The sequence below is a fragment of the Anopheles moucheti genome, chromosome 3 (genome assembly GCF_943734755.1).
Source record: "Anopheles moucheti chromosome 3, idAnoMoucSN_F20_07, whole genome shotgun sequence".
NCBI classification, from domain to species: domain Eukaryota; kingdom Metazoa; phylum Arthropoda; class Insecta; order Diptera; family Culicidae; genus Anopheles; species Anopheles moucheti.
In genome coordinates, this window is record NC_069141.1 from 75,493,000 (window position 1) to 75,508,251 (window position 15,252).

Consider the following 15,252-nt stretch of genomic DNA (forward strand, 5'->3'; position numbering starts at 1 on the left):
AGTCCAAAAAATGTTTTTATAATGAGAATGATTCCGATCAGAGTTATAATCAGCTAAAAAGGGATGAAAATACTTTGAATACATGCGAAAACGACAAGAAAACCAAAGGACATTTTTTAAAAAATCACTGGAACTACTGGATTATTGTTAACAACTGAACAAGAAAAATTGAGGATCGTGGGATTTAGCACGATTACTCCTAGAAAGTTGATTTAAAGATAATTTATAATATAAACCTGCTTTCAGTGTTTCATACACACGTGTCAGACTATTTGCGCTCAAAATTGTTTGTTCTCATTCGTCTCTCTCGTAAGCTACACACTTTCTCCTTTTTTATGAATTCATATCACGTTGATTATGCGCATTGGGGTGTTAGTATTTTTGCTACAAGTATATCAAAAATATATTCAATAAATTTGCGTTAAATTTAGATTTTACAAGCTAATTAATATCTGTAATAAAAAGAAACATACATTGTCGCTGACGACAATTTAGGCTTAAAACAAAGCGTTGCCAGGTCAATAAAAGCTGACTAGCTACGTTATGCAACGCGCCAGCGATGCGCGCTGGTTTAAATAACTTAATGGAAAACATAGGCTAAAAAGAATATGCTAATCGAAAACGGTCAGCATTTTTAGAGTATAAATTCAATTGAATAAATTAATGAATCGCTTATTTGCCAAGATCCAGTTGGTGCGTCCAATTATTGTGCTTAAACCGGCGTGTACTGTGCCTGTCTCAAGCTGCTGCTCTGAAAGACACTTTTGTGTGCGCGACATACATCTTATCGATCGATTAAAGAATGTTAAATGTTAAATAATCACACAAATGCTCCTGTTACAATTACTCCACAATAGAATGTTACTACTGCCCACAATAGATTTCACATTATTAATATCATAAAAATTCTTGAAATGTATGGTTACTTTACTAATTGCATTTGTAGCGACCGTCGTAACGGTCAACGAGACCTGCGACCGTGGTGACAGTAGCTGTCACTCCAAAAAAACCAACACATGACAGTTGTGCAAGACGCCAACTGTCAGGATCATTCCTTCTCAAGTCGCACGTGTCGAATGCAGAGCACTAGCGTGATAAGTTCTGGAAATAAGCTATTTGACGGTTTATTATAAAAGTAGTGCCACTGGACGGTGCTAAAACTGGTGACCCCGACGTGATTACGTCAAATCGAAATAACCACGATCCTCCGCTCGTGCTCTCCGCGCCCTCGATACACGTGCTTGCCAACAGTGCCCGGGCGACGACCATTTTGTGTCAGTACCACGTGCCAACGCCGTGAAGGTGCGATATATATCACCCACGGAGCGTTCAGGTATAACAGACTCCACAGACAAATACCGAGAAGTGAATCACCAATAATCGTCGGTTGTGGTCTTCCGAAGAGACTCCGAAAAACTACGTTTAAACTCGAACACATTGGGACATTCGGGAGAGTTTTCTCAGTGTATGTGTGGTGAAAAAACGACGCCAAGTGGCGTGCGCATTTTATACAACAAAAGCCGTCATTGAGGTTTGTTCTCACCCAGCATTTTATCGCTGCACTCGACGTTTTAACCTCGCCACGAGGAAATTGTCCTTCGGAATCGGAAACTCCACAACGTTCCCTGTGAATCGAAGACACCCAGCCAATCGACGCCGCCACCGCCGAACGTGTGCCTTCCACGTGTGTGAAGCCGCCATTTTTTTCATCTCGTGAAGGAAGCCCAAGCCGTACCGACATCGAAACACGCGTCGAGGCGCCTCACTGGGATTGAAGACAGCTACAAGGGCGACGCCTCCGATTAAGGTAAGATCCACCCTTTTTTACTTTTAATCCGTGTGGAAAAATGATGCACAGCCCGAAAAACGTGGAACCACTGGTCGTAGATCCGCCGAAAGACGTTAGCTCTAACATCGCCAACTCTACTCAAAAGTCGTTGAGTGTCGAAATACCTCCAACGCGTGAGGTCTCTACCGGGTTACGTGAGCTGCAAGTGGAATCGCTAAACGCCATGCAGTTTAAACCACCCGAGCTGGACACCGCCGATGTCCACACCTTTTTCTTCGCCCTGGAAAACTGGTTTGACGCGGGGAACATTCCGGCGAGCCAGCATGCTCGACGCTTCAATATCCTGAAGACACGCATTCCTATCCGGGTCCTTCCCGAGTTGCGTCATCTCCTCGAGAACATACCAACCACCGAGCGCTACGAAACAGCGAAGAAAGCGATCATTCAGCATTTGGAGGAGTCGCAGCGAAGTCGTTTGCATCGCTTGCTGTCGGAAATGACCCTTGGGGATCGGAAACCATCGCAGTTGCTGGCCGAGATGCGACGCACCGCGAACGGAGCGATGACCGATTCCATGCTCATCGATCTCTGGATCGGACGCTTACCGCCATATGCACAGTCTGCCGTGATCGCTGCTTCACCGAACGTCGAGGATAAGGTACGGGTAGCCAACTCCGTTATGGATTCCTTTGCGTTATACCACCGTACGGGTCCGTACCACACCGTTTCCGAAGTACGAAATGATGAAGTCGAACGCCTCTCGCGACAGGTGGCCGAACTGAGCCAACGCTTGGAAGAGGTATTGAAGCGGACCACTCGCCCGGAACATGCCCGACCTCGTTCGCGATCCCGTCCACGCCAAATGCATCGTACTGTTACCCCAACTCCTAACGGGTTGTGCTTCTATCATGAACGATATGGTCAGGAAGCGCGAAAGTGCAGAGCACCTTGCTCCTTTAACAGCCGGCAGCAACGTGCCCACACTCCATCATCCTGACTTTCTCACCGAGACGTTGTACCGGAGGTCCATGCCGTTTCATCATCCAGCTATCGGCTCGTTGTAGTGGACCGTAACACAAACAAGAAGTTTCTAATAGATACCGGTGCTGACGTCTCTGTGATACCCAGGCAGCACAGCTCCGTCCCGTGCAAGCCATCATCGATGCAATTATTTGCCGCAAACAGTTCCCCGATTCGCGTTTATGGAGAATCTCTCTACACTTTAGATCTTGGCCTAAGGCGAGCGTTCCTATGGAACTTCGTAATCGCAGATGTAGGGACTGCAATCATCGGAGCCGATTTTCTTTTGCATTTTCACCTCCTGGTGGATCTTCGAAATAAATGCCTCGTCGATGCTTTAACCGAACTACGTATACCTGGTGTTCCGGACCGAAATCTGCAAGAACCAACCGTCAAAGTGTGTGATGCAACGTCACCCATCGCTTCGTTGTTGAAGGAGTTCCCAAGATTAACAGGATTGATCGCACCGGGTACGCACCAGCAATCTGAAATCGCGCACCGCATCGAGACCACTGGTCAGCCGACCTTCGCCCGACCTCGCCGACTGTCTCCCGAGAAGTACGCTGCTGCTCGGGCTGAATTCGATTCCCTGGTGCAGCTCGGAGTGTGCCGCCCTTCCAACAGCAGCTGGGCCAGTCCACTTCATATGACGAAAAAAGCCGACGGCACTTGGCGACCCTGTGGCGATTACAGGGCCCTTAACGCGAAAACGGTCCCCGATCGTTACCCTCTACCATTTTTGCAGGATTTTACAATGTCATTGCAGGGCAAGACTGTCTTTTCTAAAGTCGACCTGCATAAGGCATATCACCAAATCCCAATACACCCAGAGGATATTCCGAAAACGGCGATAACGACGCCTTTCGGTTTGTTTGAGTTTACGACAATGCCGTTCGGATTGAGAAACGCCGCGCAAACCTTCCAGCGCCTCATCCATCACGTTCTGCAGGGACTTGATTTCGTCTTCCCTTATATTGACGATATGATCGTCGCCTCATCGTCAGAAGCAGAACATCACGACCATCTTCGTCAACTATTCCAACGGTTGGAACTACACCACTTGACCATTAATCCAGCGAAATGCGAGTTCTATAAGACCGAAATTTCTTTTCTGGGCCACCTGGTTAACACCGAAGGAATACGTCCCCTCCCTGAGCGAGTTAAGGCAATTAGCGAGTTGGATAGGCCGACAAACGTAATGGAACTAAAAAAATTCCTTGCTATGGTAAATTACTACCGTCGTTTCTTGCCTCACGCTCTTGAAGCGCAGGGCATCCTGCTCGAAATGACCCCAGGAAACAAAAAAAAGGATAAGACGTTACTCAACTGGACAACTGAAGCTTCCGAAGCGTTTGACAGATGCAAGGAACAGCTGCAACGCGCCGCGCTATTGGCACACCCCGCGGCAGATGGAGAACTTTCGTTGTGGACGGATGCCTCCGATTACGCCGCCGGAGCCGTACTTCACCAACTAGTCGACGGCGAACGACAACCTCTTGGTTTTTTTTTCAAAAAAGTTTGAGAAAGCGCAACGTAAGTACTCCACGTATGACCGTGAGCTCACGGCAATTTATCTAGCCATCAAGCATTTTAGATACCAGTTAGAAGGACGCGAGTTCAGTATATATACTGACCACAAGCCGCTGGTGTACGCCTCACCGCGTAGAGCCAGGCAGTTAGATTTTATTGCACAATTTTCGACGGACATCCGCCACGTTGCCGGAGAAGAAAACGTCACAGCTGATCTACTCTCACGTGTGGAGATCGTGCACGGCGCTCCGTCGATTGATTTTAACGAACTAGCTGAAGAACAAGCCTGCGATCCCGAAATTACTGATATTATCAGCGGAAAAGTAAGGACAGAATTGTTGCTTCAAAAAACACCGATACCTGGAAGCTCACATTCGCTCTACGCCGACTGCCCCGGAGGAATCATTCGCCCATATATTACTAAATCGTTACGGAAAAAGCTGCTTCACGCGGTACACGATTTGAGCCATCCAGGAGCACGAGCTACAGCCAAGCTCATGACAGAGCGCTTTGTGTGGCTGGGCATCAACAAGGACGCACGAGAATTCGCCAGGAACTGTTTGGCCTGTCAACGCGCCAAGGTAGGCAGACACACTAAAAGTCCTCTAACGCAGTATCCCACGACATCGTCCCGATTCAGCCATATCAACGTGGACATTATCGGACCTTTCCCGATCAGTAACGGCAACCGATATTGTCTAACGATTATCGACCGCTTCACACGCTGGCCAGAAGCGATACCGATCCCGGATATCACCGCGTCTACAGTCGTATCGGCACTGCTGTTCCACTGGATTGCTAGGTTCGGCGTACCGTCCTATATAACGACCGACCAGGGACGTCAATTCGAATCCTCCTTGTTTAACGAGTTGACAAAAGCTCTCGGAACGAAGCACATCAGAACCACAGCCTACCATCCACAGGCGAACGGGTTGATCGAAAGGTGGCACCGTACTCTCAAGGCAGCGATGATTTGCAAAGACACCTCCCGGTGGAGTGAACATCTACCGCTGATTCTGCTTGGTTTACGTACCACCTTCAAAACCGACATCAACGCTTCACCGGCTGAGCTGGTATATGGTACAACACTTACCATACCCGCTGAATTCGTTTGCGAAAAACCTACAACATTGTTGGCCGACCAGTCCGACTTTGTCAATACACTCCGCGAAGCAATGGGCAATATCAGACCGACGAGTACCGCCTGGCACAGCAACCGAAACTCCTTCGTTCACCCGGATCTCAGTAGCTGTACGCACGTGTTCGTACGAAACGACACCATCCGACCCGCATTGACGACGCCATATCACGGTCCTTATCAGGTTCTTACACGGAATTCCAAGTCTTTTCAGATTCACATGCACGGACAGTCCTCGCGGATTTCTGTGGACCGCCTGAAGCCGGCTTATGGTCTAATGGAAGAAGCTAGCTCAACGCCTCAGCAGCAACATGGACCTAATACTCCGATGTCGCAGCCTCCATCAGACGAGCAACAACCGACGAACCGGGACAGCGATACTGACACCCCCCAGTTGTCATCATCCGAGCATCAGCGGACGACCCTGAAGCACACTCGACCGGCAAAACAAACACCGTCGCTACAACATTCCGGAGCGACCACCAACAGCGCCCCACCACCATCTATCCTACGTCGAAAGGACCAGGTATCGACCGGTGTCACCAGGTCCCAACGGAAGGTTACCATTCCACTACGCTACCGATGACACCGCTCTAGGAGGGGAGCACTGTAGCGACCGTCGTAACGGTCAACGAGACCTGCGACCGTGGTGACAGTAGCTGTCACTCCAAAAAAACCAACACATGACAGTTGTGCAAGACGCCAACTGTCAGGATCATTCCTTCTCAAGTCGCACGTGTCGAATGCAGAGCACTAGCGTGATAAGTTCTGGAAATAAGCTATTTGACGGTTTATTATAAAAGTAGTGCCACTGGACGGTGCTAAACATTGCATTGTTTTGCAAAGTTATGCTGTTGATAACCATGTTGACTTTATTGACAAATGTTTTTTTTTTAGTCTCTCTCGTAAGCTACACACTTTCTCCTTTTTTATGAATTCATATCACGTTGATTATGCGCATTGGGGTGTTAGTATTTTTGCTACAAGTATATCAAAAATATATTCAATAAATTTGCGTTAAATTTAGATTTTACAAGCTAATTAATATCTGTAATAAAAAGAAACATACATTGTCGCTGGCGACAATTTAGGCTTAAAACAAAGCGTTGCCAGGTCAATAAAAGCTGACTAGCTACGTTATGCAACGCGCCAGCGATGCGCGCTGGTTTAAATAACTTAATGGAAAACATAGGCTAAAAAGAATATGCTAATCGAAAACGGTCAGCATTTTTAGAGTATAAATTCAATTGAATAAATTAATGAATCGCTTATTTGCCAAGATCCAGTTGGTGCGTCCAATTATTGTGCTTAAACCGGCGTGTACTGTGCCTGTCTCAAGCTGCATTAGATATCATAAAGGGAACGAGATATCATAAAAATTCTTGAAATGTATGGTTATTTACTAATTGCATTGCATTGTTTTGCTAAGTTATGCTGTTGATAACCATGTTGAGTTTATTGACAAATGTTTTTTTCAGTATCATGTCGCCATGTTTGTATTTTGTTGGCATCAAGTTTTGGCATGATTTTAAATCAAGACAATCGATTATGACTCCTTGAGATATCAACAACTTATGTATGGAATAGCATATTCGTGTAAGTAATGGGGCGCAAAGGTATACCGGATTGATCCGATCCGGCAAAAGGTCGGATCAACCCATCTTTAGTAGGAATGCTTGGTAACCAACAAAGGGTATAATCTGACGCAAGAATGTTAAGGAGTGCTTAAGTGTAATTTGGAATATTCATGTTAAAATGATATGATCCAGATGGGAGTGATAACTGACCAAGATTCAGGACTAAACTACTACAATGACCAAATATCTAAAACACGACGCAGGCGAATTGCTATATCAGACTGGGAGAAGAACGAAGCCATCAAGGTTCAAGTTCTGTTAAAACCTATAGTACAACAGTAGCTAAATGTGACTTGGAATAAGCTTTCTTGAATAGTTTTTTTATGAGAGCCAAAGAGCCAAATTTATTATGAGGTGGCTAGAGATGAGAAATTTGACAACTTATTAAACTAAATGAATGAAAATTAACAACGTCCACCAATTGGAAAGAACTCCTCTTTTTAAACATCATTGAGTTTGCATGCACATCGGGGTCTGTTGCATAGCCTTGTAACCGGGCCGATTAGTTAGTTTTAATTAAAACAAAGTTTCTAGAGTCTTGGCTTCCGATCGGTCTTAATTTCTTTTTTTTAGGTAACTTCCCCATCCTAAACAATTATCGCGATAGGCGAAACTGTGACTTATATATTTATATACCGATTTATACTCAGACCAGCAATATCTTTTTGAATTATTCCCGAAAAATGCAATAAAAGCTTTCATATAGCACTCATTGTGAGTAGTTGTTTCACCGGGAAATCATCGAAAAATTATCATACGTTGCGGCTAGTGTTGGGTAATTCAGATTCAGATTCATGAATCTGAATGAATCCGAATCTGTATTCCGAAGATTCAAGAATGCTCGAGATTCTTGAATCCTCGAGATTAACGAATCCTCGAGATTAACGAATCATCGAGATTCATGAATCATAACAGATTAACGAATCCTCGAGATACTTTTGAGAATAGACTCATGATTTGAATGACTCCTCGTTAAAGATTCATATGAATGACTCTTTTTAAAAAATGCATTAAGCACAACACTAGTTGCGACGTGGTTTCAGTGCACCCGGAGAAAAATTTACATCTTTTCCAGCCGTATTGCTAATATTCTTGATACGTTCCATAGATTTTGTATTGCACCGTTAGTACATAGATATTTAATACAATGTTCCAACTTTAATGTAAATCAAACCAAAAAAATCACTCATCATCGGGATAACTTATATTTGAATCAAGACTTTACAACACCACACATAAAAACTCCCTTCTGGAATCGTCGCACATTAAAAATAATGTTGACAATATGAATAACTTTGATTTACCTATTCGTTTCAATTGTTTTAAATGCCACAAACGGTTCACCACAACTTCTCCAGAGGTTTGTCACCAGCATTTTCAATCGCACGTACTACTTCTTCGTATAGACAGGCCGTGAGATCGTCGAACGATTTATCTGCATCTATTGCTTTCCAGTATCGATCATCCTTCAGCATTGAATACTTTTCAATCACTTTCTTTTGAAATGCAGGAACTTCATAGCGTTCGTCCCCGAACCCACCGCGCCTGGCTAATGCTTCAGTGGATAAGGTAAGCAGTATTACAAGGTCCGGTTTTAGAAGTCCGGACTCGGGCGCTTTGCACCACTCCATATCGAGACCCTTCGCACTGCTGAACGCAACTCCCGAGTATGAGTACCGATCGACGATAAGGCTAACACCGCTTTTAAGAAGCTTCTCCATTTCCTTCATCCTTTCCCATCGATTCAGCGTAAACAGCAGATGAATACCCTCGTCAGTGAAATCATCTTTACGCGTCAGATATCCATTTATCAACTGGCCACACTGTGTCGACCTGTCGGGAAAGTTCATGTACTGTGCCTGAACATTCGCCTGCACCAGCTCAGCAACTGAAAGCAAAAAAGCCGGTTATGCATGGTGCCTCTCGGTGCCTTGGTGCACGGTAGGACACACTTACCGAGTGTTTTACACTGCGAAGTTTTACCGGTGCGGTCACATCCCTCCAACACGATAAAGGCACCCCGTTTTCCCAGTGTAGCCGACATTATCTTTAGTGTGCGCTGTTCGCCAAATGATCGTATGTTTTGGCGCAATTGTGCAGTCACCAATTTGGCAAGCAGACGAGCCATCAAACTTCAACCGAATGACACCGTGTTTATGTTTTCTTTAGCTCAGTGAAACTGCGGATAAAGGGGAAAGCAGTTTTAAATGTGCATGCAGAAGCCATAATGTTATACTTTTAAACAATATAAAGTTCACATTTTTAGGATTTAATTTTAATACACAAAATATTGATTCTTTTGATGGATACAACAAAATAACAGTTTTGCTGTGACAGTTGCTTGGTGGAGCTATTTTCACTGGGCAAGCGTGACGTTTACAAAACAGCAAACAACAAACATTTCGGAAAAATCTTCTTGTGTGGAAAGAAAATATAAAATAGGTGTTTTTAAAGAGTGTATCGATTGTAAAAACGATATGTTCAGTTGCTGAATTGAGCTAACGTTTATATTCATCAAAGTTTCCATATTGAAACAACAAAAGCGAGCAGAATGAGTGCTAAAAAGTATCTGAAGATGCCTGCCCAACAGCCGACGCAGCCTGCGGCCAAAACAGAAAAGGAAGAGAAATTATGGAGCGCACTTAAGCGGCACATCATGCGAGAACGTGAACGGAAGAAGCAAGGTACGTTGAACGAAAAAATCATACGGAAAAAGCCACGCATGTTTTCCTAAAACTGTGGAATGATTTTACCTTTCGTAGAGCTTGAAGCAGAGGTAGAGGAGGAACGCCTTCGAAGGGAACGGGAGGAACGGGAAAAACAGGACGTGATGACGCTCGGCGAAACGAAGGAGCAAATACTGATGCTGGAGAAAAATTTGGATGAGCTAAGGAACGAAAAGCAGCAGCTGTTTTTGCAGTTGAAAAAAGTGCTGAACGAGGACGATAACAGGAAACGGCAGATGAAAGAGTTAGTGATGCAACAAACCCTGTGGGGTGGATGCTTCCTGGAGCGCATTCCATACTCACTGCTGCTGTTCTGTTCATTTGCAGGGAGATGTTTGCGATACAGAATATTCCGCAGCAAATATTTCTACCGCAGCGGCCGATGCCACCGCATCAGCAACACATGATGCATAAAGTGAGTCCACCCGAAGTTCTTCTTACGTCGGAACGCATATTCACCGACGCTTACCCCAACTTGCAGGGCAATCCGCAGGTAAATGCGGCCAAACGCACGCACAGCCCTTCACCGTCCCAGCACATCCAGGGCTACTATAAACAGCCCAATCCGAACAATCAACCGTACCCGCCGCAGCAGAGTAAGTACCACGAAACTCATCCCCAATGTCTACCGTTCCGATAGCGAGATACAGACAGCAAGGGCGACACTGGAGAGAGAGAAAGCGTGCAGTGCGTTGGACTGCACTGAGCGCTACTGCAAGGACTTATGTTTTGCGCACACGGCTGCTCTCCCCCGTGATTCAACTGTTTCGGGTTTTCGGGTGATCATTTTGCCAAATTCCTGACTTCAAACTTGTTGCTACATGTTTTAATCATACACATTTTTGTTTCTAGCCTTCAGTAGCCAAAAGGCATCTCCCATTTCCGGATGGTTCGCTGCGAATCTGAAACCTATTGTACTATTTCACCTGTTAATGATTTTCCCACTTTTGTGCCTCTCTTACGTGAACAATCAGCAGTGAAATTCCATTAATATTGCAATCATTTGGCATCATCCTACTTTCGTTTTCATCCCCGGATCGCTCTGACCAGATGCTTCCGAGCGTCTTGTTTTGCTATCTTTAATTTATGTATCGTTCGTTTTGAAAAAGAAAAAAATCATTTCTTTCGTTTCATTATTTCCTTCTGTCTTTCTCTTTCTCTCTCTCTTCTCTCTTCTTTCTGTATACTTCCTTCCATGCTCCGTATGATTTCCTTCATCGTTACCAAATATGTTTCCGATTCATGTTTCAACTGATCAATTTTTGAATAACAGAGATCGAGGAAGGTAGACGGGGCGGAGAAGTGGCCCGTGCCGTTTTGTGGAACAGTGAGTTGAATTCAATATTGTCTAACATATTTTGTTCACGTTTTATTTTTAAATATATATTTTGTTTGATTTGTTACTCAATGCACTAAAAACCAGCATGATGGGATGGCGCAAACGTTCACAACTCCGATATAGTTACACATTTTAGATTCAATTCACCTCCTTAAAGTTATGAGAGAATTCTTCAGAGAAAATCCAGTTAAAATGTAAACACTGCAACTATTTCCCAATGGTCGTGTGTTGAAATGGTGGCGCTGTCACTAAACATCGCTTAACATGTGCGTTGAGTAACTTTTATTAGCTTTGCTTTCATTTTCGTTTTTCACTTCCGCATCGTTCCCCGTGTGCTTTGGTACCTTTTGCACCTTGGTTTTTTTGCATTCACCACATTCTAAATCTGCTTGTTATATATCCTTCATTATCCTAATTCATTCATGCTTCCGGTAATTGGTATACCTAGTGATCATCGATCTTAGTTTGGCACGAATCGATCCCACCACATGTTGAAGTGAGCTCATTATCTACCTTTCCCTTTGCTTAGTTGCTTCTATTTTCATTACATTAGTAGCGTGCATAACCAACTAAATTGCGACTCTTTTCACCTTAAATGTTGTATCATCGTAATACAGTGAGTGCATTATTTCAACATGATTTTGTTCGTTTAGCAACTTCCCAAGTAGTATACTCATTGTTTTGGATTTTTGTTTGTGTTGTGTTGTTTGTGAGGTGTAATTATTGTTTGCAGCAATATGGCACAACACCCTTTTAAAACCGGATAGTGCCAAATGGAGCCTTTAGATGTGTAATGATTTATGTGTGTGTATGTGTGTTGATGGGGATAACGGCTACACTCGTGGAATTGAAAAAAATACATTAAGATCAATGATCAACACATTGCGCACCACATGACAGATTTCGTTTCGTTAATTCCGTTCCCTACGGACAGCTGTTGTAGGTTTGCATAAATATGCATATGCAGCAAAGGATTCTGTCCCAATTTCGGATATGAAAATAATGATTTTACCTGGTCTAACACAATTTAACACATATTTGCTTAAGTTTGAAGAGAGATACACAAAGAAGATATTAGGAAATAGTTTAAAATGTATTCTTTTCTGAAAGGAAATACTTCAGGTATATCTACCCAGTACTCAGAATCCTTCGGAGATCATGGCTCCTATTTTTTTTATTTTTCCATTATGACGGCCGAGGACCGTATGATCAAATGGCTCCTATTAATTTACAAAATTTTAATAAGATAAGATGTACAACTTTAAACGTCCAGATGTGATGAATTTGAGTCTTTCATATGAATCTTTCGCTAAGAGTCATTTGACTCAGGAGCCGACTCTCAAATGGATCCTCAAAGATGCATGTGTCTCAGAAGAATCATAAGAATCAATTAAAATTCAATAGAGATTCAGAATCATTCATTCATTTGAGAGATTCAGTTAGATTCGTGATTCCGAATCAGATTTATCCTACACTGAATCATCAATTCGATTATACTTCTGCGTGGGTACCATCCCCTTACCGTGTAAAGTAGATTGGCGCTATATGATTAATTACCTCTTACTTGTGAGTTGGTTTGGTTTCTTGTAAGGTGTAACTTAGAAACAAAATTAGTAGCATGGTGAAGAGACAGTATCTGCAATGATCAGCACATTGTAACAACACGTAACACGATCACGATCACGCTAACAAATGGCAAAAAGGTTGGAGATTTTTTTTCACATAAAACAAAAGAACAAAACAATCACATTTTGCTCGCCCTTATTGTAAATATGTAGCAAAATCTGGTGATGTGCGAATGTATGTGTGCGTGTGTATGTGTGTGTGTGTGGTGTGCGTATAACATGTAAATTAAAGAATCATATTTAGAAGGAAAGCTAATCATTTTCTTTTGGAAGAAATAATAAAGCACGTCAAGCCGTCTTGGTGCGAGGCACTAATAATTCACCTTCCATTGTCTGTACCCTTATTGCAGAATCGCAATACTGTCCTCCGGTTGGTTTCTATCCCGGAACGCCACCCACGAACCCGCAGGATGGCCGGCAGCCGCCGCCACAGATTTTGTACCCGTACCAGAGCAGCCTAACGATTCCCATGCGCCAATACGTCGACATACCGTCCCAGCCGGGACCGCCAACGCAACCGAAACCCGAACAGCTGGTCGTCAGCGGTAAGGTGGGTCCGCTGCCACCGTCCCAGGCAAACATTTACCACATCAGTCTGGATCAGACGGCGGTCGCGATCCACAGCCAGCAGCCCCCACCGCAGATGAAAACGATCACGATCGAGAAGATACCGCAGGAGCGCATTGTACCGTACCATATCGAGCTGCAGGCGAAGCACGACGAGCGCACGAAGGATCTGCGGCAGTTGCAGGGTCCGCCGCCACCGTCCCAGCCGGGTGTCGTTGCAACGCATCTGCCGGAAGGGATCGTTTATGCGCCCGGTCTGCGTCCCGGTGCTATACAGATGCACACGATTGCTACCAATCAGCAAGTAAGCGCCATTGACTTATCCAAGTATAGCTGAAGCTTGTTTCTTTTTGTTTTCTTTGATTATCGCTTTTACTCACACGCATTCGCACGATTTCCGCTACTGTAGCACATTAGATCGGGGTTTTCTTTCGCTCCTCTTCCACATTTGATCCGTTGATCCTTTGAACGCGGTATGTGTATCCGAACAAACAAGAACTATGCACTACACATACTGATGATTTATATCTTTTTCGTACGCTTTATGTTAACCTTTCTGCACTCGAAATCGAACCGAATTACCACAAGCCTATTAATATGCACTTGATCGCTACTAAAACCACATGTAAACAAATCCAACCTTAAATTTTAATTCAATTAAAATGGCGTCGTACTCGCCAAGCAAAGGCATGGTTACTAAACAATCGCACTTCCTGTTTTAAGCTAACCCAGTTTAAGGTTATTTTCAACCAAACTTTTCAATAAACAAACAACACCCCAAACCGTACAAATCAGGTGCTGCTTTCGTAATTTATTTAGTTTGCTTCCCAACCCAGCATCGGGTCACGCGTTCTGTGCAAAACACTCTAACCCCCTCATAACCCTCTGTCTGTTCTGAAAGCCATCACACAATACGTTACATTACCGTTCTAACTGCACCAACAATACATACCAGCACCTCCTAGGCAAAAAAAAAGCAACGATCAGTTCTTTTTCTCTTGCGCCATTTAGTTACCGAAAGGTGGAAGCATTACACAGGGCTACCCGTCGGCAAGGCCGCCCCCGATCAGCAATCCACAGCAACCGCCACCTTCACAGATGCATTACAATCGCCACCGTTACTGAGCGTGTTGGATGGGCGCGATCAACAAGTTTTACTGAGTTGGGTGGTATAGGGTAAGAAGCGCGCAGTTACTCTTACTTCGGCATTTATTGCGCGGCTGTCCTCTCTTGAGGTAATCTTTATGTATTGTCTTACGACAGGATAACGCCAGTGCAACATTACAATGATAATAGTAATAAAGCTATACAAACCTTACGAAAGACTTCGAGTATTGTAGTATGATATATTGAGAAACTGGATATCGTCCTGCTGGAAAATGGCTTTAAGAATAGCTCGATTTGAAATTCCAAGTCTTAATTGAAGATTTTACCCAGTCGACTTATGAGAAACCAATTACGTATCTTTCCGAAATCTCTTCCACAGTCTAACAAACGCTTATCATTCGGCACCTAAGTTGGTGCCAAGCACCTTCTGCTTAAAAGCGATTAACTAATTCGGTTGCTCCACCAGCACAAGACCAGATGTGATCTCCAGAGAGATCTCTAGAGAGTATTCCAGGATCCCTCTGTATCCCAGTCACGATACCTTCAATATCTTTGATTCCACTTCCCGAAAATTCTCCAGTTCTTCAAAAGTTCGCTGGCATAGGTTCCAGATATCTTGTCTAAAGGTTGAAGTGAAATTCCTTAATGAAAAAGTTACTACAAAATGGTTCTGAGGAACGTGACACGAGTAGTGGGTGCGAAATATCCCATATATCGCGATCAAGTAAGTTGATCATTAAACAAATTTGAGGATGTTCCCGAGTTCCGAAGAAG

General features: G+C 44.0%; 2 protein-coding genes across 4 annotated transcripts; one reads left to right on the forward strand and one right to left on the reverse strand.

Annotated features, from left to right (window-relative positions):
- Nucleotides 1-8,313: 8,313 nt before the first annotated feature.
- Nucleotides 8,314-9,264, reverse strand: LOC128304209 (uncharacterized). The gene is made up of 2 exons (XM_053041370.1): nt 9,071-9,264; nt 8,314-9,002 (listed from the first exon to the last, which is right to left on the reverse strand). Exons 1-2 carry the CDS (start codon nt 9,240-9,242, stop codon nt 8,455-8,457), a joined length of 720 nt encoding a protein of 239 aa, XP_052897330.1. The 5' UTR covers nt 9,243-9,264; the 3' UTR covers nt 8,314-8,454.
- Nucleotides 9,265-9,508: 244 nt separating this feature from the next.
- LOC128302127 (RNA-binding protein 33) lies at nt 9,509-14,681 on the forward strand. Of its 3 annotated transcripts, XM_053038866.1 has the most exons (7): nt 9,509-9,798; nt 9,877-10,084; nt 10,168-10,255; nt 10,322-10,436; nt 11,114-11,167; nt 13,155-13,675; nt 14,383-14,681. In XM_053038866.1, the coding sequence occupies exons 1-7, from the start codon at nt 9,666-9,668 to the stop codon at nt 14,494-14,496; spliced, it is 1,233 nt and encodes a 410-aa protein (XP_052894826.1). In that variant the 5' UTR covers nt 9,509-9,665; the 3' UTR covers nt 14,497-14,681. The 3 variants fall into 3 exon arrangements, with proteins under 3 accessions (XP_052894826.1, XP_052894825.1, XP_052894827.1); XM_053038865.1 differs by having other exon boundaries at nt 10,168-10,436; XM_053038867.1 differs by lacking the exon at nt 11,114-11,167.
- Nucleotides 14,682-15,252: the final 571 nt, after the last annotated feature.

What these genes read in the sequence shown, in the direction of transcription:
- LOC128304209 (XM_053041370.1), bottom strand. Translation starts at nt 9,242, where the DNA reads ATGGCTCGTCTGCTTGCCAAATTGGTGACTGCACAATTGCGCCAAAAC. An exon ending in TTCGCAGTGTAAAACACTCG is followed by an intron (nt 9,003 to 9,070) that starts GTAAGTGTGTCC and finishes TTTTGCTTTCAG; the next exon opens with TTGCTGAGCTGGTGCAGGCG.
- LOC128302127 (XM_053038865.1), top strand. Translation starts at nt 9,666, where the DNA reads ATGAGTGCTAAAAAGTATCTGAAGATGCCTGCCCAACAGCCGACGCAG. An exon ending in AGGAAACGGCAGATGAAAGA is followed by an intron (nt 10,085 to 10,167) that starts GTTAGTGATGCA and finishes GTTCATTTGCAG; the next exon opens with GGAGATGTTTGCGATACAGA. An exon ending in CGATTGCTACCAATCAGCAA is followed by an intron (nt 13,676 to 14,382) that starts GTAAGCGCCATT and finishes TGCGCCATTTAG; the next exon opens with TTACCGAAAGGTGGAAGCAT.